Here is a 17,745-nt window from a genome sequence, read left to right on the forward strand (position 1 = left end):
TGTCCTTGAGCCAGTTTGCAACCCATCTAGTGACATAGGGGTTTATATTTAAGCTGGTGAACTTATCTATAATGCCCGAGTGGGATATTGTATCGAAGGCTTTTGCGAGGTCCAGGTAGGCTGTGTGGACCACCTTCCCCTCATCAATGGCCTTGGTGACTGTTTCAAAGAAATCAACCAGGTTTAATAGGCAGGATCTGCCCTTAACAAAGCCGAACTGGGTAGGATCCAGTGTCTGTAGGTCCCCAATATCTTTATTTATGAGGTCCATGATGATCCTTTCCATAGCTTTGCAGACCAAGCTAGTCAGGCTTATGGGCTGATAGTTTCCAGGATCCGTTGAGGCACCACCTTTGTGGAGAGGGACCACTGTTGCTGTACGCCACTCTTTGGGTACATATCCTGTAGTAAGGCTGAGATTGAACAGTAGTTTTATGTTTGGGTTTAGCTCATCTTGGAGTTCATGTAGGACGCAGCCCGGGACACCGTCTGGTCCTGTTGATGCTGTGTTTTTTGCTTTGGAGAGGGCAGCTCTTACCTGAGCATCTGAGATGTCAGGGGGGCAGCACTCTGCTGGGATAGATATTTGCCCTTTTGGTGGGGAGGCGAGAAGTTTGTGCTGAACCTGTCAGCTAGGATGTTGGCAATGTCTGTGGGTTCGGTGTATTTTTTGTCATTTTGGACTAATTCTGAGCATATCTGAGAATTCCCACCCAGGTTCCTAACATAACTAAAGAAAGCCTTGTGATTATTCTTAGTGTCCTGTCAATTTTTCTCTTGAAGCTGGCCTTAGACGATTTTATGAGTGCCCGTAGTTTTTTGCTAATACTGATCAGAGATGCCTTCCCTTTTTGGGATTTTGCTCTATCATGTAGTAGCTTCCTCCTTCTATTGTATAGTTTGTTTATGGCTGGGGTCCACCAGACAGGGCGTCTGCCTTTGGAGGATTGGGTCTTGGTTTTATTTGGGATTGCATGATCCATGCATTCCTGAAGATGTTCATAGAATGCGTTTATAAAGGATTCTGTGGTCTGGGCCATATTTTCCACAGGCCCGGGGGCTTTGAAGGATTCCACCTCGGTTTTGAGGAGTGTGAAATTTGCTTTAGAGAAGTTTTTCACTGTGGTTTTCAGGGCAGGGGGTGGAGTTGGGATGTGAATATCCAGTGAGATTAGTTTATGGTCTGATCTTACCAATGAGGGATACACTTCTGGTCTGGAGCATAGAGTCCCCATGTTGGTGATGATCAGGTCCAGTATGTTTTCCCTCTTGTGGGAGTGGTAACAAGTTGTTCCATAGCATTTGAGTTTATAAATTCTAGGAACCTTTGGGCTAGGGTGTTGGAGCTAGAGTAATGCTCCCAGTCTATGTTTGGGTAGTTGAAGTCACCCAATATAATGGTGTTTGGAGAGACCTTCATATTTTCCAGTGTTCTCAGGAAGGCCGAGTGGGGTTCCTGGGTTTGGGAGGGTGGTCTGTAGCAGGCTATAAACTGGAAGGCAGTTTTACCCACTGTTAGTTGCACATGGATAGTCTCTGATGCTTTGTGCTGTGCCACCAACCTGGAGGTGTGGGTATCTTTGACGAATATTGATACTCCCCCTCCTTTTGTGGTCCGGTCCAAGTTTTTGGGCCAAATTGATCCTTGTTCTTCATATATGCCAGTGTACGACTTTGCTGAAAGGACCGTGAGTTGCATATCTACATCCTAACTAAGAAACATTTTATGTAGTAGAAGAATATAATATGTACATTACTGAGAATGAGTAACATCAGTGCCTTTGTCAGCTTTGTTGATCAAAGGATATTTACCAGCAATGTTTGTAAAAAAACAAAGTGGCACACCTGTTTATATTGGCTACCAAGAGTCAAGGTAGAAATTATCATTAAAATATTCTAAGTAAAAGTCCAGTATTTCTGGAGACAAAGAGTTCCATAGTGGATCCATTGCTATTAACTGTGTATATATTACTGTTGGGAGAAATCAATACAAAGAGAGGTCTGCATTAGCAATGTTATGTGGGTGAGACACAGTTGTGGTGATCATCAGATCCCTTGCTGTTGATCTAGAGTACATCCAGTTCTGGTTGTGCTGAGCTTAATACCACCAAGCCCTGCTACCTTAAGGGGCTCTGTGCTGTGGACCAATGTATTACATGTAGGAGGTAGTTTGTAGTTGCATCAAGGATGTAGAATCTCTTGCTGATCCTTGGTGACAGCCTCATATCTGATTTTCAGGTACCAGCCACTGCCAAAGCCTCTTTTCAACATCTGAGAAGTATCACTTAGATTAAACACCTGATTTCACCAGATGACCTAACAGTCGTTGTCCATCTCCTGTTTTTTCATGTCTCTGCAATTGCAGAACCCTGCCCCTTGGACTGCCTGACACTGAACTTAACCACTAGTGCAGAAGTGCATTCCATGACTATTGACTAGGACTTTGGGTTTCTCTACCACCCCATTTCTTCTGAGTATGCAATGAGTGAATGCTATAATCTCATATACAATATTTAAAGTCTTGTTGTTATTGGTGTTGACTCTACACAGCTTAGGATGCTCCCTTCTTAAAGAGAAGTTGGTACTTTACCATCTGGCTTGGACCTTCTGCTCAGTTATTTATCATTGTTACTGATTCCAAGAATGAGGCTTCAAACTTTAGAATTGTGTTTTTTTTTTATTGTCAATCACCATGCCTTTAGCATCTGTAACTGCAGTAGCTTCAAGAGTGTGCCATATTTTGTGGCTTTAAGGAGGTTCCCCCTGAAGCTCTACTGTTTTATCACTGGACGTACACTAGCAATAGTCACATTTGGGATCATGTCACTAAACTTGCATTTTATCTTGTACTGACTTGCATTCTTTGTTATATGTATCATTTGACTGACCTTAAATTTAATATTTTTTGTTCTGCACTTAAAAAAATAAGTGCAATACTAGATTGTAATTGGAATACCCATATTTATTAAAGACACAACTTTGTGGTATCTGTGGTACCCACCCATCACTCTCCTTTTTATGTCATAGTGTGGGTGGCGTGGTTTAGAATGATAATTTGGTAAGAGTAAAAGGTCCAGGAATGACGGCAGCAAACGTGTAAACTTAGTCTAAGAAGATGACATTCATAAACTGAATATGTTTTGGGCAGTAGAGACAAAAACTAGAGATGGATAATTATTTCCTAGTACAGTTGATAAAATACTATTCACCTCTCCACATATGTGGGCTATTTCACAGCAAATATTTAGCAGCACAGAATATAGCGTTAACATTTTTGTAATACGCTTTCTATCTCGTGCAATTTATATTTAATGTAGTATCAAGATAATCTCAAGATTTGTGATCAGTAGCAAAGCCATGGAAAAGCATCATAAATGTTTCTCTGTAGTGTTTCTGGTTGCTTTTAGCTCTGGGATTCATTATCTCCTACACTAAGTGTATGTGTACATCACTCTCAATAAACAGACAACACAAGCATAACTTACACCTTCTTCCTCCTAATTTTAGTTTTCCTACTGATTTTCTTGTAGCCTTGAATATCAAGTGAGATTCATAAAAGTTATCACAAAGTCTAGAATGTACACTTAGTATAATCTTTGCGAGTGACAGGAAAGCATAAAAAATGTGGTAGGGATGTGTTTGAATACAGATCATGTACACTTTGTGTGTAAAATGAGAGAGGTAATACCACAACACAGGCAACGAGTTCAAAATCTTTAATGTGCAACAAGAAATGTGAGCGCTTTCGCGTTCAACAGAACACTTCTTCAGACAATACTAAGAACGAGAGTAGTTTAAATGCATTGCAATATTTATTTATTTTATTTTACATTTGTTGACCGGGAGTAGTCCAACTGAGCTGCATTTAGCCCTTTTTCAGTGGAGATCCGGGAGAAAAGCTCCAGGAAAAAAAACTATTTTAAGCTACCGTAATACATAACATCAAACAGTACAGTAAAATAATTTAAAGCAAAATCAAAAAGGAAACGGCAGAGATATTTTAGCTGGTATTTACAACAATTATAGAATTATAAAATGTTTACAAGTCAATTAGTACTGCAGTCAATTGGAAATAGACATTTTTACAGTCAAAGTATTTCTTCAGTGCAGACATAGGATGCTTTAGATCAAGATTTTAAAGGAGGTATGTTAGAAAGAGTGATTATGCAGATGAGTGTGGTGTCTGAGTTTGGGAGAATACAGGTAGCTAGTCCAGGAGGAGTAGAAGTGTTTGGACAGAAGAGAGTAGTAGTTAAAGATTAGGAGAAGTGATCAAACAGTGATTAAGGTAAAGGGGAACTGTTCATGGTGGATGAGTACAGTGGAAGGACCAAAGTGTTTTTAGGTGTTCTTTGGCAGCTGCTTTGAATAGTTTTGGTTGGTTTAGTAATCTGATTTGAAGGGGAAGCCTATTCCATGCTGTGGTAGGATGGTAACTATAAAGATTGCTTCCCATTTTTGTCCTAGGTTTATAGATAAGTAGCCATTAGAAACACTTGATTAGTAAGTAATCTTAATTAATAATCTTAAAGGCAGAATATTATAAAATACTTTAAAATACAACTCTATTAAAAACAATAATGTAAAAGCAAATGAAAATATATATAAAAAAATATCAATGAAAAATGAATCATTCCAAAAGACAAAAGTCTATCATATAAAATGTCTTCAATGAAACTCTGTTATTGAGGCCAAAACCTGTATTAGCTTGCAGTCTGATGATCCACCTAATCTCAGTCTGTTCAGTTTGATTTTTGAAATTCCCTAATCTATGGCCCCTAGTGACAAATTCAGTGACCAAAAATTTAAACTTATGTGAAAGATCATGGTTGAGAACATGATGTGCTAAGGCATTATTGTCATCTTCCTTGTTAATAACATACAGATGTTCCCTAACCCTCTCACGTAAAGTCCTGTTGGTTTTACCTATATAAAAACAGGAGCATTTACAACAACTGGCCAAATATACCACATCAAGTGACTTGCAATCAGCAGAATGTTTAAATTTATAAATCCTTTGAATATCTGGAAGTATGAAAGTATCACTATCCATCATATAAAGATGATGGTTGCAGTCCCTACAGGCTAGTGTACCAGTCTGAACAGACTGCAGTCTAGTTTTTCTATTCTTCTCATAACACAAAAGTCTCTTCAGGCACTTCATGTTTTTATAAACATATCTAGGCTTAATGCCTGTTAGGGCTCTGATCCTATCATCAGCAGCCAAGATCCCCAGTTTTTATTTATTACTTCACAAACTTTCTTGTAATTATATGAAAAAGGTATAGTCACTCGAACACCTTGAGAAAACCTATCACCTAGCCTATTAACAGAAGGCATATTGTGAAAATCCCCTTTAAAAAAGGGTCTACCTCTGTTGGGTCTATCAGTAAATCTGGTGTCACCTCTCATTGAAAAATCCCTTCTTAGTGCTTCCAAAGCTTTATCACAGTCGTGAGAGAGTTAGGGAACATCTGTGCAGACCTTTGATACACTGAATTTATATGTTGTCCTTAGGAATGATTCATTTTTCATTGATATTTTTCATTGATATTTTTATATGTATATATTTTCATTTGCTTTTACATTATTGTTTTTTATGGAGGTATTCTGCCTTTAAGATTATTATTTAAGATTATTTACTAATTAAGTGTTTCTATTGGCTATTGCAATGCATTTAAACTATTCACCTCTGGTTCTTAGCATTGTCTGAAGAAGCGTTCTGTTGAATGCGAAAGCGCTCACATTTGTTGTTGCACATTAAAGATTTTAAACCCGTTGCCTGTGTTTGTAGTGTCACCTCTCTTGTTTTACATACATTTTGCTATGTTGTCTTTGAGAGGTGCTTTGTTCTCAAACTGCCTTTTATTCTCATGTACACTTTGTTTTTTCCATTTCCTCATGTAGTTTTGCAAGTTACCAATTTTATGGTGCTAATTGTGTTTTAAAGTAGAAAACATCTTTATTTGTATTTTGTTATTATTATTACTATTATTACTATTATTATTGTTATGGTGTTAGTGAACGTTTCATAGGTCAGTACACAGGTTCATACATTTGTCATGATTTCTGGAGATTGTTAGTTTTTGTAGCTTCAGTTAAGTGCCAGTGTTCAGAACACTAGCTTCCACATCTGTTTTTAACCATAACATTTCTATTTTGTAGTTTATTCTGTATTTGCACAAAAACTGTACAGTATTGCAAAAAATCAAACATAATTTCATGTACAATTTCTGATGTGAGATTGTTTTAATATCTGTGTAGTTTCTGTTGGTTTTGAGTATGAATCCTGCCTGGATCTCATTCTTTGGGAAAAGCGGACTGCTATTTTACAGGCCTATGAACTGGATGCCTCGAACATGGGTGGCTGGATGCTGGACAAACATCATGTGCTAGACATACAAAATGGTGAGTGATTTATTTTCAGATGCAGTAAGAAAATTGTTAAATCCTGTTTTTTTTTTTTTAGAAAATGATTCAATCTGTATTTTACAGGCTTACCTGGTCTAAAAATCCAGTCATAGACTTTCATGGATGTCAGCAGTAAAACCAGAGTTGATCCTGCGTTTAGCGCAAACTTCGGCATGAAGTCATGTCTTACTCACTTTCACATTTGTTGTACCTTGACCCAAGCTGTACTCTTTAATTTTCATCATCTGTTAAGTAATTTCCAGCATAAGGTTCTTATGCCACAAGAAGTTAGTTTTATAAACCAAGGTTATAAATCAGTCTTGTTTTTCCTTGAGCTGAACCTACAGGATTTTTAATGTCTTTCAGAAATTTCCTGTGCATTCGGGCAAGCAGCATTTTAAGACAGTAGTATCATTTAATGAAAAATAAATGTGTTATTTTAAAGTTGCTCTTTCTTTCTTTCTTTCTTGTTTCTTGTTTTGTTTTCTGAGTTTGCAGTGAGCCACACATGTATGTTCATTGCCTTTAATTACCAAAATGATTTAAAAGTGCAGGATGAGTTTGTGTGTGTTACTTAGCATCACCTGCCATACTTGTAGTAAATCTGTAACTGTTCATTCTAAAAAGCATGTCTAATTTAAATGTTGGGGAAGGTTTACTATCAAAATCTCAGACCTACATCATGCAAGTGTTCATATTTCCAAACTGAAATGTCAGAAATCAAATGAACGAGCAGAAACATGACCGAATGAGGTATTGCCAGAAAGTAGACATCTCAGGAATGTCGAGTTTACCAAAAATACCACTTTTACGGTCATAAGCAACAAGCGTCTTTGCAGGGGGGCAAGCACCCCTGCACCCCCCACACCCCCTGCTACTTATATGTACAAACTCCGAGATCGCACTACAGTGAGGGAAAGGGTACATTTTCCAATCCCCACTATAGTGTGATCTGCATTCAAAGTGTTGAATTCACAACAGCGAATGCTAGTGTGCATTCACTGTTATGAGTTCAACATTTTTTTTTTGTTATTTGCAAAAACTAGGGCGTTTGGTATTTCCAATTTAGATGAAGTCCGATCGCACTTTTGATAGTAAACCATTGGGTATTGTATTTCATAAATCCACCTAAAGGACATATCTCATAAACCAGTATCTCCAGCTGTGCAGTACCTTTCCCTCCCATATACCCTTGTCTGTTTGATTGCCTCACTTATCCTAAACTGTGATTCAGCTTGCCACACCTTAACGGCTGTAAGCCCACAGTGCATACTCTTTATCCCCTCTTTCATCTTACCAGTCTCTATTATGTGTCATAACCTAGCAACTACTGCCCATATCTGCCTCTCCCACTCTGTCTGTTCTCTCTTTTCTATTCCAGTTATATAACCATAGATATATTTGTTTTGTGATATTTCCTGTGCATGAATTGTCATATTGTCTATGCGTACTCATAAACGTAAGCATTGTTATTTGTATATTGTACATCGTTTTGGTGCATGATGATGTAACCTGGCCTGAACCTGTAATTGGTCATTGTTTGATCGCTGTTTTACCCTGGTAAATACATTTAAGTAAGTAAGTCTGCTTGTGACTGGCTTGCTGAAAGTTTGTTCATTTGTCTTCATAGACTAGGTAGATAAAGTTGCTAAGGACTGTGTTTAGAAATGACGTATCAGCCTTATGTTTGATAATGGAACAATCAGAAGAAGCAGCAGCCTAGACAATAAGTTGGCATAACGGGCTCTATATATGCCTGAGGGGGGTTAAGGATCCGAACTAATGTTTACTGGCAGACATTTAAACTCCCTAAAAGGTACTAACACTAAAAAATGGGTAAGAGATTTGTCACCCTGGTAAATAAATAAGTTGTGCAGCATACTTTATGAATGAGAACTTGATAAAGAGAAGAGCAATAGTAAATAGAGAGGAAAAAAAAGCAACATCATTTTGCATAGATGTGGTACATAAAGGAATGAGATCATAGAAGAATGGAATGCAGTACCATGCATACAGTTACTTACAGTCTATGCACCATTCTTTCCAAATTTGTCACTGGCATAAAGGGAAGTCCATTAATACTGTGAATGCCGCATAATTCTGATACAGAAAGAACAAAGGGGGGATACTAGCCTAGCTACAGACACCATCTTTGGTGATGGTGGTAAAGGTCAGGAGCAACGGCTCTGTATTACTCAAGGCATCAGAGCAACAGAAGTGGAGAATAGACTAGGGAGAGACTCTGCAGCACTTGTAATAACTGTTGAGTTATCTTACCCTGAAATGTCTAAAACTTTGTGTAACTTACTGTTGTATGGAAATTATTACTTTATTTTGTCCTTGTGGCCTAAGCTGTGATTGAAAAGGTCATTAACTCATGCCACATACATAGTTGACAAATGTAAAGTAAATGTTAGTGCTTAAAAAATGAATTAACACAGGAATCTGTCTACTTCCAACTTCACCACCATGAGTGTTGAGGAAAAATAAAAAAAAAAACAGAGGAGAGAGGTCTTAAAACTTTGTTGATGAGCTCATTTGCAATAATTTCCAAAAATCATGAAACCAGGGTAGTGTTCCAAAGCAACAAACCTTTATTCAGCACAAACAGTAACACACCCACACACCCACACACACACACACACATATATGTATATGCACATATATATATATATATATATATATATATATATATATACACATACACACACATATGTATTTATACACACACACACACACACATATATATATATATATATATATGTGTATGTATATACATACACACACACACGCTTAAACTGAAACAATACATTTTCACACTTCTGTAAACCCTGTCTATTGTCTTAGCACTGTTATTTACAATGAGTATTGCTTTGCCAATGTGTTTGTCTTCTGAAAGCAACTTGGATTTAGAAATCCATTGTTGGTTATACAATAATGCATTTTTTAACTGACAGTCTAATGGACTTCTTTGTTACTGTTTACATCTGAGATAAAGCAATTTATATGAGACACACTTTACTGGCTGCTGTCTGTAGATTGTGTATTACTTCAGAGATAAGGCAGTTTATACAAGGCACATATTGCAAGGCTGCTGTCTCTGTATCATGTAGTACCAAGAACAAAATTACCTCAAGTCAGATAATGTGGAGACTTGAGCTGTTCTGATTGGGAAACCATGCTTCTTTAATGGAATATACTGGAGCCTGGATTAACGCCATAATGAATAATGCACAGTGACAGCTGTGCATGTTTTAGGAATAGAAAACAGCCTGCTTTACAGAATTTATGGTCAGAGGTCAAACTGATGCATCAAGCCAATTGTCAGGGCAGACAAGACATGGAAAGAAAGTTTGTGAGATTTCAGTTCTGAGAACTGCTACAGTCTTGCAGTTTGGGTCAGGAAGTTCTTTGTAAGTCACTCTTTGCATAGGTCTTAAGTTAGTGTTTTTGATGTACATCTTGCTATTTTTTTGCTGTCACACTGATACAGATTGGTATATATATTTTTTTAATGACTTCTGTAATAATGGGCAGTCTTAGAAGGAGTCAAAGCAGTGGTTCTAAGATAAAAAGACTGGCTTTAATAAGCAAATTCTATGTCTGAAATGTCACTGTATTTCATGTATTCTTTTCCATCTTGTAAGAATTCAACACAAGACGTTATATCAAAATTGTCACCTTAAAAAGTATGACTTTTCTTTTCATATTTATGCTTGTTTTGCCATCAGGTTGAAAGCAGTGCATATAATGATGTGATACAGGTTTACATGGGACTAGAAAGGGACACCTTCTAGAAGAAAACTGGCTACTAATGGACTTTAGGAGTATGTTTTATTTTTCTTTACTAGCCTTTTTTAATATTTGCAAGAATAGTAAAGTATACATTTGATTTGCGGGTGGAGGTGAATTATATGTAAACCCCTTGAAATGATGTTAGAACCATTAAATGAAGAATGCCATTGGTGCTACAGATGTGGAAGACTTTGCATCTTCCTCTTCCTCATCATCTGCAGTGCGAGACTCTGAATGGTGGTAAAGGTGCTTCCTCTTGGGTTGGGATTTCTTAAAGGAAAAAGAGGCCCTTTTTGGGGCAGGTATCAAGGAGGAGCTTCAGATGGAATTGTGCATGTCTGACCTGCTGTTCTGAGACATGATGAAGGATGCAGGCCCCAGTAACAGGCTGCTTCACCCAATTAGTAGATGCTGACATTGGAGTCTGTGGTATAGATTGTTAATGGGAACCACTGCAAGGAGGCTTACTTGCTCATAACTGTCAAGTTTAAGGACTATCAATAGTAAGAGACTAAGCCACAAAACCCTGATGCTGAAAGATGAGCAACTGATGCCTTCCACCTTAGTTGGGGAAGGGGCTTTTCTATGCCAATTCCAGTTCTCTTGATGTTCAGACTGGTACTGAAAGCCAGAAAGGAGCAGACATACCTGGCATTGATAGCCTGTTTCTGGTTGAAGCAACATTGCTTCTCCCAGATGCTGCAGAAGAAAAATGGGAAGCCCTTGGTGTTGCCATGCATTACAGCTTGCTAAGTTAATGTGTGTGCCACCTTAGTGCACTACTAGTCTAAGGCTGATGACACAGAACATAGGATATTGAGCCCTCATTGTGAGGATGCTTGACCCTTAAGGAAGCCTGTAAGCTTACTAGCAGGAAAACCTACTTTGGCAAGTGAAAGACACGTTCATTATGCTGTGAAGCTTGCTGTGCCCCCCCCCCAAAAAAAAAACAGAAACACCTCTCTATCAGTTCCTCGCATATTGAAGCATCTTATTTAATGCTAGTTTAGCCTGTGTATCAATAAAGATTTACTTATTTGTCATTGTTTGCTCCCCATCCTCCCGAAACAGAGTCAATCCCTAACCCTATTGAAGCATAACCTTGACCAATGGATGGAAAATTGGAAATTCACCCCGGGTCTGACCCCATGTCTCTAATAGATAGAGGTAGACAATAATGTCCAAACTAACATATCTTACCCACATAACTTGTAGATACTCCGCAACTAACATACCCCCTTCTAATAAACACATACATAGGGACACAATTGGGTTGGATTGTGCAGCTAGGCTTGGAAAGACCCTATTGGTTGTTATCCTAGTATAATGACTATGAACCTGTGAACTATTTCAACATGTCTACCCACCCCAACCCACTTAGACTTTTGCAGCACAGGCCATTCAAGAAGCCAGTGAATTCACCCTAAGATTTGAGTTTTATCTTGGAAAAAACAAATTCCTTTCCTCCTTTTAAACTAGATATTAGCTGCACTTTCAAGATTCTTTCATGGAGAACCACATTCTTGTTGGCCATTACAGCTACCTCTAGTCTGTCAGAGTTACAAGTCCTGATAGCCAAACAGCCATGCCCCATTTTCTGCAAGAACACAATATCCTTGAGAACTAATCTGTTCTTCGTGCCAAAGATACTCTCCTAGTTAACATTGAACCAGAGGATGCAGCTGATAGCATTTTTTAGTCTGTAGAGAAACTAAGCTCCTGCATTGCCTGGATGATTATAGACAGTTGCGGTATTAGCCAGAATTTAAAAAAAAAACATTGTAAAGTAGGCAAACATTTTGTACCTTTCAAGCATGGAAAGCTAAGTAAACCTGTATCCACAGACACACTCCAGATGGCTAGCTAAATGCATTGCCATTTGTTACATCTATCATAATAAAGTCTTAAAAGTGGGGTGTCAAAGATCATTATTAAGCTAGAGCAGCACTTAGCTGTACTTAGTTTTCAAAACTGTATCTGCATAGAAAGTTACTATACATACTTTCCAACTATTTTAATCTAGGCCTTTTTTCCATGAGCAGAGCAGGTCTGCCATTACTTTCTAATAGGACATGTTAGCTTTCCTACTCTGAGCGTGCTTTTTGGGTTTGGATCGTACTCCCTTTTAGTACTCTGTTCATTCTTTATGAATGCTTCTGAGGCAGTGATCCTTGTATGTCCACAGTATGGCTGTGTAATAACTTACTGTAACAGCTGTTGCTTTAATACTGTTTTAACTACTGCAGTAAGGAATACTAGAATAACTGCTGCAGTAAGGATTCCCCTCTGTTTTCTCACTGATACTATCCGTCCTATAAGATAGAAAAAAGACAAAAATGGGATGTGCTTTCCTCCGCAACGCATGCCTTATTCTTTGAGTCGGCAACTTTGAGTCTTTGGGTGTCTCAGAGAGGTCATTACTGCCTGCTGTCAATGGCACTTTTCACAAGTGAACTTGCTGAGGGATGACCTACTTTGCTGATACCAAAAAGACCTGAAGATGGCACAAACTGCTTCTCTTTCTATCCCACTTCTGTAGAATTTGCCTAGCGCAGGAGGTAGACTGTTTAATTTGGGATGGGGAGGGTTGTACAAACCTGGAAGTCAGGTCAGATGGGTGGATGCCCACTTGTGGTGAATTCCCATTTTTTATGAATGTTACTGTAGCACTGGTCCCAGCATTTGAGCATCTTCTGCCATTCTCTTAAGTTGTTACACAGCTGTCCTTCCTAGTTCATTTGAGGGAGACACAGTTTTAGAAGAAAGACAGATGTTATTAATTATCACAACTTTTTGAAGCTGGCAACAGAATAAGAAGATGACGTCTGGTAGGTTTACTCATGAAGGTGAACGGATGTGGGCCTTAAATTAAGTTAAAGAGCATTGATTGTTAGGCCATGACTTTTCTAAAATGACACGCATCTAATTGAATAAACGAAGTGATCAGTTGTAATGACAAGCGGGATGAGCCAGGGAAATTTATCTCAAGGGGAGTCTGAATAGTGACAGGTGTTTGTATGAGCACCCTGAAGGGCTGCAGTAAATATTCTAATGAAGATGAAATATTGTTCAACATTCCATTTAAAGATAATAGAGGAGAATTGTGAAGGATCAATTTTTCATAGTAATGACAGAATAAATCAGATGTAATAATGCTTCACACTGACTTGTAAGATTCTTATTATAAATATTACAGAACTCAGCTGTTTAATGCAAAGCATTCTTCCATGCTTGTCATAAGTGCTGCGACACAGAAATAGCTTATGTCAGGCGCTAGAGCTTAGAGGTTAATGCAGTGAGTTGTAGATGTAAATTAGCTACTTCCAGCAGACGTGGGTTTGTTTCTCTACAGCTCTACTTACATTCTGTTTCATTCTGAGCAAGTCATGTAACTCCAAAGAATTATCTTTGTCTGGTGGTTTTCACACAGTTACCACAGAGCAAATAAATACGCATAAATGAGTGAAGCTGACAGTTTAATGTCTCCAATGTTTTGATTCGCAGTGCAGTTAAGACCTTGGTTTGCTGTTAACTGCAAAGTTTAACTGTATGTATATAGTCAAGAGCCATATCTTTTTTTTTTTTTTTTTTTTTTTACTGGAGGCTTTCTGTTTTAGCTTGGGAGGTGGTGACTTAATTAACAACCACATAGAGCATGTATCCACTAAAATGATAACACAGCTCAATTACAGTTGTAAACAGATTTACATTTTATAACTGGTCCACGTTTCATGGAACAGCTGTATAACAAACCATAAGACCACAGACACCAACACTGTTAAGTCACATGAAACCAAAATACAGGTTATTATTTGTCAGTTGGAAAGAAGAATCATGTCTTGTCATGGAGACTGTTTGCCTGGATTTTCAAGTAAGGTTTTGGGAACAATGGTTATAATACCTAGAACCCTTAAGTTAAATTACAAACTTATGCAGTTGTTTTTGTTCAGAGGGTTACAGAATCAGAATATGAACAATATACATTAAATATGAAGTATCTTGGCATGCAAAAAATAATTAGAACTGCAGTATTGAAGACAGAACTGAATTAAAGTTGGGCAAGATTGGCAGGTTTTATGGAGACAGATAGGTACATTTATAAACGGATACACCATTATATACAAGCGGCTTTGTGATGCGCAGTCATGCTATACAGGACATATTCATATTCATAGACAGAGTGCATGATTAGCAATCTATAACTGTAGTGGTGCAGTAACACAATAGAGGGGCAGAGGACAGTGAGATGAACCATCTCACAACAAGCCCACTGTGGTGATGCCCTGCACAGAGTTTTTTTAAAGCTGGCAATGTACATACAGGTGGACTGAGTTTCTCTGCGATGATACACATACTCTGCAGACAGTTTTTTTTTATATATATAGCTGTGTCTATGGGTGCATAGAGCCCTTGTGTGGTATGTTTTTTTTTTTTTTTTTTACTGGACAGCTCTGTATGCTAAACAAGTCAGAGATGGGAAAGTCTGCACTGATGAGTACAACACCATTTAAATGTAGTTGGAGTGTTATTGTTTATATCATTGGGACCAGCTTGTATGTGGATGGCATTGTGTTTGTGAATCACATAATATGGTGGGTGTCATTTGCATGTGTACTTCATACATAGAGTACAATAGATGCAAAGTGGGGTACGACTGCTTATAAATTCCTACCCCCACTGTGCATATTTTTATTTGAATCTTGTAGGGTTTTGGTATAAATTAAAATGTACCACCCTATTCTATGGCATACAATGTTTACAACAGCACCTAAGATGATTGCAATTCCCCAGATGTGTATTTTTGCAGAGAATTTTGAATTTCTTAGCCATGTTTTATGGAACTAATTATGTTATCCAAAATCCATTTCCCAGTTTTGTGTCTGAGAAGAATAGCCCAAGAAGAAGTAACTCATACACACAAAGTGAAGTTTACAGGATTCCATATAAAACATCTAATAAACCATTGTCAGTAGTACAGGGTGCTGGTTACTGAAGATCTTGAAGGACATCTACATCTTAAACATAAGTCGTCCTCATCATAGAGTGTAATTCTCTCCCTAAAAATTATTCATGCTCTGACCCATGTATAAGTAAACCATAACTTGGCTATGTTTTGCATTTCACTGATGCGTCAGAGTCCTCAGTACATACCATGTTGGGCTAGCATGAAATCACATGATACCTTCCTTAGAAAATTTTCTCCCTGGCTCACTCCCCATATGATATATTACACCTGAAAGTGCTGGCTCACACAAAACCTACTTAGTAATATTTTTGCAGGCCTGACATCTTTTCCCGCCATTGGAGTATTGAATGTGTTAAGTATGTTAAGCTGCATGCTTACTGTAAAGCTGTAAGTTAGCCCTGTTGTGACACATGAATAACCAGCTGAAACTGCAGTTGCATGAAATGTGGTCATTTGAAATGCAAATGAGGTTAGTGTGGAAAGAGTATTCGTAGTTTTTAGAGACAGTTAAAAAAGGTGCATTACAGTGCCTGCAAAAGAAGGTTAAAAACACAAATGTGTGAGTCACTTGAATGTAGTAAATGCCACTCTGACTGGGATATGAAAGTAAAGGAGTCAAGGGAAAAAAGATTTTACAGGAAGAGAGTATGGCATTTTAATCTCGTCATCTGGAACACCAGTCCATGTTAAAGAGAAGATACTTAGTTTAAAAATGAAATGATGTCTGTATATGCCCAAATCAAGTCATTTAGGCTGTACCTGAGTAAATATTAACCATAACTTAACTGTATTGCAAGGAAGTTTGTAGTAAAGAAAAAGACAATTTTATTTTTGTTTCAAAGGTTCATAGATGTTTACTAGGCTAACGACCCCAAGTGCCTTTTTAAGCCATGCCATGCATCCCAAATCTCTTGACAAGCTCTGGTACCACTGATAAGTGTAAGCAGGAGATTGAGAAATGAACCATTTACAGGTTGCTGTGTCCATTAGAGACATAGGTACCAAGCCAGGGATGAATTTCCTGTTCTCCATCTAGTTGTCCTAGTTGCACTTGAATTGGTTTAGGGAGGAACTCTGCCTTATATGGGATACAAACCTGTCTGTCCCAGAGGTTCTGTTTATATCACAGGCAAGGTTTACATCTTTAGAACAGGTAATGCTGGTGCTGTTTGTTTTGCTGATATGTAGGAGGTCCAACAGAGTGGGGTCTGAAGATGCCTTGTATGAAAAGACATAGATCTCCCCTCACAGCCTGTAGGAGACAAAATACAGGGATAGGGCCATGAGGCAGTCTGCAGGGGACATTTTCCTTACACCCTGTATTCTTTTAGTGAAGAACATCTGTGGACGTTCTATTTGTTTTTCAGATTTGTCCAGTTTCTGTTGATAATAGTCCTTTGAAGTCATGCAAACTAGACAAAAAACATAATGGAGAGTTAGTGTGTAAAAGGCAGTGTATGTAATTTGGGCCCAGTCCAGCACTCAGTATAAAATAAGGTAGCACCCTAAAATCCACTGCAGCTGTCAGCATAAACTAAGGCAGCACCCTAAAAGCCAGTCATGACTGTAAACTGGAGTGGGAAAGTGAAAGTGATCCCAGTGGAAAACTTACATTGTATTCTAGTTTGCAAAATATTGCTTAGGGAGAAAAGTAAAAATAAATATGTCTGTTTATATGTATGCATTTTTGCATTATATGCTTACTTGCTAATTGACTTTATTGATTCACATGTTCTAATTGGTTGGAGCCCATCTTCTGAGAAGATTCCAGTCTGAAAGCCTCCAGTTATTATGCTAAATGAATGTTTTTCTACAGTATTTTTTTTATTTTCTAAAGACTGTCACATACATGCAATATGAAGTCATATTTAAGAGAAAATGTGATTGACATTTCTCTTTCATTAGAGAGTGCAGTATGCAGATGATATTAATAAGTGAAATGCATTTCATGAGTAAGTGCAGTCGTTAGTATAAAGTACAAGAGATGCTGTATAGGTGGAGCTGGAAAGGCAGATTATTGGCTAGGAGTATAACTTGGCCTAGGCCTGTACCCTGAAAAAGCCTTCAGTGAGAGTGACTGGGCAAGGAGAACCAAGAGGAATATAGGCAGTGGATGGATTTTTTGAAAGATACAGACATCCTGCTAAATGTAAACACTGGTTAAGTTTTAGCCGTTCATCAGGAAGTGTGGGGTACACCTGTAATCCTAGCTGCTTGTGACAGGGGGTACAGAAGTAAAGTCACTCCTGGAAAAAGGAAACAGAAACATAAAGTCAAGTAGTGGTGTTGTCTTCTGAGTGGATTGGTGGTGCCTAATAATCTTCAAATGCAGATGAGTGGGCCATAGGTGGCAAAGTTTGTAAAGGAGGCTTTGTGTTTAGTATGGATTAATAATAGTAATACAGTCAGCAGTAGTAATATAAAGGGCATACCAAAATAACCACAGACCGCAGAAAAACATTTATTAAGGCAGAATTCAGTCACTTAACATCAGTCTGCACAAAATACTCAAGTGATTTCACTCAGCAAATGATCACCTCTGGGATGAGAACTACTGGCTGGTCCATCTGTGG

The 17,745-nt window shown here is 38.1% G+C and overlaps 1 protein-coding gene across 11 annotated transcripts in view; it reads left to right on the plus strand.

The window, feature by feature from the left end:
* The window catches only part of TENM3 (teneurin transmembrane protein 3), a 3,803,041-nt gene that overhangs the window by 3,488,572 nt on the left and 296,724 nt on the right, over nucleotides 1–17,745 (plus strand). For all 11 annotated transcript variants that reach the window (XM_044062527.1, XM_044062530.1, XM_044062531.1 and 8 more), the window contains one exon: nucleotides 6,265–6,408. In XM_044062527.1, the coding sequence (XP_043918462.1) occupies nucleotides 6,265–6,408 (144 nt within the window). The remainder of the gene's footprint in view (nucleotides 1–6,264; nucleotides 6,409–17,745) is intronic.

Source organism: Protopterus annectens, chromosome 2.part1 (genome assembly GCF_019279795.1).
Source record: "Protopterus annectens isolate FY-2018-M chromosome 2.part1, PAN1.0, whole genome shotgun sequence".
Lineage (NCBI taxonomy): Eukaryota > Metazoa > Chordata > Ceratodontiformes > Protopteridae > Protopterus > Protopterus annectens.